The sequence below is a fragment of the Trachurus trachurus genome (assembly GCF_905171665.1).
Source record: "Trachurus trachurus genome assembly, chromosome: 15".
In the NCBI taxonomy this organism is placed as follows: domain Eukaryota; kingdom Metazoa; phylum Chordata; class Actinopteri; order Carangiformes; family Carangidae; genus Trachurus; species Trachurus trachurus.
In genome coordinates, this window is record NC_139906.1 from 2441409 (window position 1) to 2450000 (window position 8592).

Here is an 8592-nt window from a genome sequence, read left to right on the forward strand (position 1 = left end):
CCTGTGGAAGCTGAACTTCATCCAGCTGCTCATTTTGTTCTGACAAGTCGGAAACACGCAGAAACGAACCATAGCATTAGCGCTAGCAACAAGCCGCGCTGCGTGGTGCTCAGAGATGACATCATCCAGGTCAGAGGTCAGTAGGTCAACCTACAGACCCCGGATGTTGATAACAGCTAACCCCGGACTCAGAGGGGAATAGCACTAGCCTATCAGAACTAAATATTGGTGAAATGAAGGAGTTTCTCTGCAGATAATGTGTTATTTAGAGGCTGCATTCTGCTGCCCTGTAGACTCCATTATACGGATATACGCGCCTCTCGGCTGGAGCTCATTTCATCACAACCACTTGTAATGACACCAAAGTTATCTGGGGGAGGAAATGATCGGATTTTATGCTAGAAATAAGGTCCAGATTGTAACAAAAAACGGTAATTACCCTTTAAGGGTTTTGACGTCACTCTACAAAATGAGTAAAATGTAAAAACAGCAGAGAGAAGATTTGTTCTTCTGTCGACTCCAATGGTGTGTGTGTGTGTGTGTGTGTGTGTGTGTGTGTGTGTGTGTGTGTGTGTGTGTGTGTGCGTGTGTGTGTGTGTGCGTGTGTGTGTTTCTTGCAGCAGCTCTGCAGTGTGTTAAAACATGGATGTGAGCTCCTTAGCTCCTGGTGTTTGTTTTGACACACACACAGATTAAAACACTTACATTAGCGCGTGTGTGTGTGTGTTTGTGTGTGTTTGCTCATGCTTCAAATGGTGTCGAGTGTGTGTGTCGGGGTGGGGGGTGGGGGGTGTTACAGGCTGTGTGTGTGTTTGCCCTAAATGTTGAGTATGCTCTCTCACCCTCTGTGTGTGTGTGTGTGTGTGTGTGTGTGTGTGTGTGTGTGTGTGTGTGTGTGTGGAGATTACAGCGTGGCTTACAGAGCGATGTGATGGTCTAATCACTTAATATTTTCCTCGATGGTCTGAACACACTGACCTCAGTCGCTAGATACAGGAAACACTTCACACACACACATAAACACACACACATGTTGACACCTGTTCAGGAACCAGAACTGAACCCAGTCTGGACCCTCAGAGATTCTGGTCTTCACTCTGAGGACATTTATTTAAATCATAATCACTTTTTAAATCGTCCTCATGTTATAAAACTCTAATTTAGAGAAACTTCCCACTGATCTCAAACCACACACACACACACACACACACACACACACACACACACACACACACACACACACACACACACACACACACACACACAGACACACACACATGCGCACACACACACACACAGTCCAGGCCAGCAGAGCAGAGGTGTGTTCAGTGAGGTGAGAGTGACCTCTAGTGGACGATTCAGATAATTCTCAAAACTACTTGTTCAATCTTCACATCATTGTGTCACTTGCACATAAAAAAAAACTGTTTATCATTTCTTTGAACAAGTTGCAAATGCTTTGGTTCATCCATGCAAATGATTATGTACAATGATCTGCTGTTTCCTACTTCAAAATGTATTATAATGGATCTCTGTTGGATAGTCTAACCCAACACAACATTTAGGCATTAGTTCGTCACATAAGTCTTTACATGCAAAATGATTAAAGTTGTCATAATATGTCTCAAGCTGATTTCTATACATTTCCATTAGACTTTTTTCTAAATCTGTCCTGAGTTGGTGAATTTCTCCCAGGTGAATCTTGACTTTCTCTAACGAAGGGAAATGTGATGATCAACCAATGATCAACCAGTTTTCTGAAGGTGCATCTCATCAACAGTCAACTGGCATACATAGAGCCGGGAGCACAACACTGTTACAATGTCTGACAATGGAAGGACAAGGAACTGGAATACAGCACTGCATCGTTTCCCTGAGGAGATTGTCCTATGTTCACATTTCTACTTTTGTGTTTCTGTTTTTTGTCTTTGTGCTTTGTGGACTCGGACGTGTGTTGTCAGTGCTTGGACGTTATACTGGACGCGGAAAGTTGCTGCATAGCGTATAACTGGAGGAGAGTGGGTGAGTTGTTTTCGTCTCTTTTCAATAGAAACCAGGCTAAGCTAACAGATGTTTGGTGCCTCGTATTATGTGCTGGGACCCTGTTTGTACTGTTGATGACGTTTGGTGCTGTTCTGAGCATTATTTGTGGCTGTAAGTGGCTTTTTGATCGGTGGATAGTGGATCCGTATCCTGCGCTGTTTGTTATGGTGCGGTCATTGCTAAAGTTGCTACAACTAGAGAAGCTAGCGGTTATCAGACTTCCTCTTGGTGTTAAGGTGCGTTGGACCATGGGTTACATTTACGCCGGAATGTCCCTTTAACATTAGAGAAGCTGCAACAAGATCATCTTGGTGTTTTTTTTTCTTATCAGAAACAATTTGCTACAAATCAACTCATAGTTGCAGCTCTTGTTTATTTTGAGCTCTAGATTCTTCTTAAAGTTTTGTTTTTGTGCGGTTAAACAGCAGAATAGTTCCTTAAAACATCAAAAATACTGACAGAGCCTCTTTCTTAGATCAACAGGTTCAAGTTACTGATGTGTAAGACAGAAAAACACTAACTTTTCACTTAAAAGCTGCAACAAGATGATTTTAGTGCTTTTTTAAATCAGAAACAATTAAAATAGTTGATTAATTTGCCATAAATCAACTCATAGTTGCAGCTCTGGTTTACTTTGAGCTCTAAAATGTTGAAATGCTTCTTAAAGTTGTGTTTCTTCACATTTAGACCATTGAATCCAGTTAAGTTTTTATTTTTAGATCCAAATTACACTGTAAAACAATTTATCTTGAAACAGAGAGGTCATTGAACGCATCGTTATAGTTTAAACTCCTGAACTGATCCTGAGTCATGATGCCAGGAGCTGACAGCTGTGGTGCTGGTGCATGCTGGGACATGTAGTTCTACTGGACTACAGAGACCAGAGCTCCTTTAACTGGGGGGGATTTACCTTTAATAAAAAAAAGGAAAAGAGGGGGCGACCATGTTGGTGCAGAGAGAGAGAGAGAGAGCGCCGTGTCACTGGTCCTTCCTCCTCCTCCTCCTCCTCTTCCTCCTGTGCTCTGTTCTTCCTCTCAGGATGTCTGCAGCAGGAAGTCAGCTCGTCTCCGTCGACTTCGAGATCTTCGGCAACGTTCAGGGTCCGTATGTTCAACTCTTCCTCCTCCTCCTCCTCCTCCTCCTCCTCCTCCTCGCTGCTGCTCTGAGCTCACAGCTGTAAACTGATCTGCTGCTTAATTTAGGACCGAGGAGCGTCGCTGCTCTTATCACACACACACAGACACACACACACACACACACACACACTAGTCTACATGTTGGTTTGGAATAAAGTGGAATAAAACCAAAACTTTATTGATCCGATATCAAACAGCTGCTGAGCTGATCCTGTCCTCTCTCTCTCTCTCTATGTTTGTTTCCAGGAGTGTGTTTCAGAATGGTGAGTTTTATTATCAGAGGCCTGTTGTCATCTTTATCTTCATCGTCATCTTCATCAATGGGTTCAGTGGTTTATTTTGCACTAAAAGAATAAAATAAGGTATGCACAAATCACAAAGATAGATAACATATAGTGCAGGAAGAGGCAAAAAGCTCCTGTAAAGCCTCCACCCATAGTAAATATCACAAGATTAAAAGAAATGCACAGAAAAAATATATTCATACAAACACTTACAAATGTTACAGTAATAATTTAAGGCCATATATACAATTAAAGAAGATGGAAAAAGAGAAATTATACGTTAAAATCTGCAGCTAACATTATAATAATGATGTGCACCAACAGAGAAAAGGTTAGAAGGAGGTAAAGAGATGTGAACGCTACAATGACTGGTCATTTTTTGATATTTTAATGGGAAATAAAAAGAAAAAATTTAAAAAAAAAATGTAGGCTATATAAATCTATTAATAAAGTGGTCAATAAAAAAATTGATAGCTTAAGAAAAGAAAACATAAAAAAAAAACATTATTGGATTTATCAATAGATTAGTTTTTTTTTACATTTTACATTAACCAATCAGAGAGCTTCGTACGTCATATGACTCCTGAAGTAGCAGTAAGCAGTAACAGTTTGTTAATTTACATAACACCTCTGCTCATTTAATCATGATAATAAATGAATAAATAAAACTTTATTGTGTTTTAACCCTTTGTGTCCTGCAGTACACGGAGAAGGAGGGGCTGAGTCGGGGTCTGGTGGGCTGGGTGAAGAACACCCGCAGCGGGACGGTGGTGGGACAAGTCCAGGGTCCTGCAGCCCAGGTGGAGGACATGTGAGTCCACACTGTCACACAACAACTACACAACACAACAACTACACAGCACAACACAACACAACACAACACAACACAACACAACACAACACAACACAACACAACACAACACAACACAACACAACACAACAAGAACACAAATACACAGCAGAGAGAAGCAGAAGGAGCTCTTTATATTAGTCAAGTCAGGAGGACCAGAGTGTCGTGTTGTTGTGTTACTGTGTGTCCACCACCAGGTGTCACTGTTCACCTTCACAACATCAGTGTGTTTACTGAAGTTCAAGTTTCCTCACTTTCCTCAGTTTGACATAAAAAAAAATGTCATTTCATGTAAAACACTTCACTATTTGTAGTAAAAAGTTATAAAGAAAAAAAAACATTACTAATATTTAGAGTATTTATTTTCCCACCAGGTTAAAATCAGGCAAAACAATAATTCAGTACAGATATTAACACAAAATAGTCATATAAACACATTTTATCACAACAAAGTGAACAAGTAAAAGCAAATAAGTAAAACCAGTCTTATAATACAACTAATTAACAACACAGCAGTTTTGATTCATTACATCAAGGTCATAAACACTGTTGTTAATGTTTGATGTAACAGCCTTTTCTTTTGTTCATCAGTTAAATAATTTTAATCCGGCACTTCACCTAATATAAACATGATTAATATTAAAGGGATAGTTCAATATGTTGGCAAATTGGCCCATTGCCATAATCCCTATAGTCATAGCAGTAGGTTCGTTACCTTTAATTGTCGGTGCAAGCTGTTTTTAGAACGGCGGAGCAGAGCCGTGAGCTGCTCAGAGCTGCGCTACGGAGGCTCATTATGGGATTTCTTCGTTTCCCTCATCAACCTCATCAAATACACAATCCAACAACTCCACAACGCTCTGGTGGACAAGTTGTGAGCTGCACATTCACCACGCTATGAGATAATAACACAACGTTACCACACAGAGTTGTTTTAGAGGGAAATTCATGCAAAACCGCTGATGCGCGTTGCCTTCAGGGACAGTTTTTCATCAAGCAGTCTCTGTATTTCCCTCTAAAACAACTTGGACTATCCCTTTAAATTATCATCAATGAGCCTTTAGATTCATCCTCATGTTATTTATAGATCTGACTTAAGTTTATTGATTGTTGTGTTTATTATCTATAGAGACACAAACTCCTCCTCTCGTTAATAATCACTTAGTTTAGATGTCGTCTCTCTCTGTTGGGAGTGATGTCACCGGGGTGTGGATGTCTCGTTTGGATGACATCACCGCCTCCAGGGACACACACACACACACACACACACACACAGAGAGTTGAATCTGAATCTGATTGTAGTTTTTTGTTGTTGTTCTGTGAACGAGCCAATCAATCATTTATGACCTCGCTGTGACACACTGATTAACACACACTTTCACTAACAATATCACACAGACACACACACACACACACACACGCTGCCTATCTGGAACATTTCCGTCCATTATATCCGAATCTTTTCAGGAATCTTTTCCGTGTTTCCTCGCTCGCTCTCTCCCACGTCCTTCCTCTGAACGCCACTTTCACCGGGACCTGACTTCCTGTCGGGCCTGGGAAACAGGAAGCAGCTGTTCCTGCTGGGGGGAGGGGGGAGGTGGAGGGGAGAGGAGGAAGGGTGGAGAATGAACAAATGAGGAATGAGCAGAGAGAAAAGGAACGACAGAGGGAGGAAGGGAGGAGAAAGAGAGAAAAAGAGCTGCATGGGAGGTGGTGGACCGAGGGGAAGGAGATAAAAAAATTCCCCAAGTGCCGAGCAGCGTAAAAATAAAAAACTGAGGCATGAAGGAAGAGAGAGAGTGAGAAAAGAAAGGAGGAAAGAGAAAGAGAGAGAGATAAAGAGAGAGGGAGGAGGAGGTGCAGCAGGTGTCTGATCAGGATCTTCTTCTTCTTCTTTTCCTCCTTTTAAGGAAACTTCTCCTCCATGTTCACTGAGGGAGAACAGACTCCAGATCAGTTTCACATCAGAGAACGTTCCAGATTATAAAGAGAAACAAACATTTATGGGATAGATATTCAGTTCTCAAAGGGTAAAAAAACTATCTGCACTAAAATCACTTTATTACAATTTAAAGAAAGATAAGATTGTTAACAGAAATCCACAGACTGTAGGTGTAGGTTATGTCGTCGAATCAAAATGTTTAAACGTTGCCTATAAAAGTCATAGGGAGCCCCTAACCTACAGTGTGTGGATTTCTTTTCCTTTTTTTTTGTGAGTTTGCACTTTTTAATCCTGCACCTTTGGATGTGCACACTTTTTGCCCTCTGTTTGAATATTGTTAAAGGGATAGTTCAACATTTTGTCAGATTGTCCCATTGCCATAATCCCTATAGTCATTAGCAGTAGGTTGGTTACCCTTTAAGTAAATCTGCTTGGGAGGCACTATTGCAGCTCTTTCACCCCATTCTGTGATATTCTTTAAAAATATTTACATTTTTTGTGTCTGGATCATCGAGATCAGTGAAACGTTAATGGAGGAAAATCAACAAACATCTGTAGAGTGAACGCTAAGCTGTGTGTGTGTACAGTACAGTATAGTAGGTCATGCAGCAGATCAGTCGACTGTAGATGGAGAAGTTTTTATGCCAAAAAAGAAAGAAGTAGGACATCTGTCGTTCTCTCTCTCTCTCTCTCTCACACACACACACACACACACACACACATGCATGCACACACACACACACACACACACACACACACACACACACACACACACACACACACACACATACACACTCTCTCTCTGGTTGAGCTTCAGTCAGTGCAGCTACATGGACGTGACCCTGATCCTCTGCAATCTCCTATAATCTACACACACACACACACACACACACACACACACACACACACACACACACACACACACACACACACACACACACACACATATATAAACCAGCATCATCAGAATCACAGACAGCGACACACACACACACACACACTCACTCTCGTTCTCATGTTTTATATTTAGCTGAAGTAATGTTTGGATTTCCCATCATGCATTTCACCGTCCAGATGTTGAACCGTCCCGACCTTCAACCGGACGAGTTCCCATGAGGGAGATAGATACATGAACACGTTGAAGAACAAAACACAAAAGCATTATCATACATATTCAAACCATGATCGATATATAGTTGTGTTTTATCATCATGACCTGGTGCAATGTTCATTTTCACCACTGAGGGACGATGATGTATAATGCTGTAACATAATAACAACATAAAAACAAAACTGTTATTTATTTTTCAATTAGTTTAGTTTTTTTTTTTTTTTTTTTCCATTCCTTGAGATCCTCCTTTGGGAAATACCTCAGTTTGCCTCGTGTGTGTTTGTCTGTTTTCTTTGGGGCTTGTTATTTCTTTTCTGAACCTGGAAAAAAAAAATGCAAAGTACAAAAACGCAAAGAGAATGAAATGATTGATTAAGCTTGTGAAGGCAAGAGGCTTTGCAATAAAGTATTATGTAAAAAACTAAACTGTACTTCACTTTGGTTCCTACCTTGTTGCAGGGGACAGGTGTGAATGTGACGATGAATTGGATGCACATGTGTTGCTGAGATAGATAGATAGATAGATAGATAGATAGATAGATAGATAGATAGATAGATAGATAGATAGATAGATAGATAGATAGATAGATAGATAGATAGATAGATAGATAGATAGATAGTCATTGATGGTCATTCTCCTCTTCCTCCCTCTTCTTACTATTTTCCTCTTCCTCCTTCCTCCTCCTCCTCCTCCTCCTCCTCCTCTCCTCCTCTCCCCCTCCTCCTCCTCCTCCTCTTCCTCCTCCCCCCCCCCCCCCCCCCCCCCCCTCAGGAAGGTGTGGCTCAGTAAGGAGGGAAGTCCGTCCAGTCGTATCACCAGAGCTTCATTCAGTAACGAGAAGAGCATCGACAAGGTGACGCTCTCCGGCTTCAGCACCCGCTACTGAACCACCTGAGCGACCAATCAAACGCTCCGAGCTGCTGCTGTCCTCTGGAGCTCAGACCTGATCAGTCAATGATCAATAATCGATCTGAGTTCAGGTTTCACGTCTGCATGAAGTCTGTGATGAAGACTGATGAAGAAAAACAGGAAGTTGAGTTCTGTCACATGAATAAATAATATTTTATTTTTTTGGAAAATTCAATGGCTCAGTCCTGTTTCCTGTCGCTCCTCTGTGAAAACACTCGTCTAATGTCCATTATGTGTTCAATCAATGATCAATGATCAATAATACCACTCTGTACAGGAAGCAGACACTTAGATTAGCATTAAGGCAGGAAACAGA

The 8592-nt window shown here is 41.1% G+C and overlaps 1 protein-coding gene across 1 annotated transcript; it reads left to right on the top strand.

Annotated features, from left to right (window-relative positions):
• The first annotated feature begins 2977 nt into the window (after positions 1-2977).
• On the top strand, positions 2978-8423 carry acyp2 (acylphosphatase 2, muscle type). Its single transcript, XM_083987800.1, has 4 exons — positions 2978-3143; positions 3426-3442; positions 4165-4274; positions 8139-8423. The coding sequence occupies exons 1-4, from the start codon at positions 2987-2989 to the stop codon at positions 8251-8253; spliced, it is 399 nt and encodes a 132-aa protein (XP_083843926.1). The 5' UTR covers positions 2978-2986; the 3' UTR covers positions 8254-8423.
• The last annotated feature ends 169 nt before the right edge of the window (positions 8424-8592 follow it).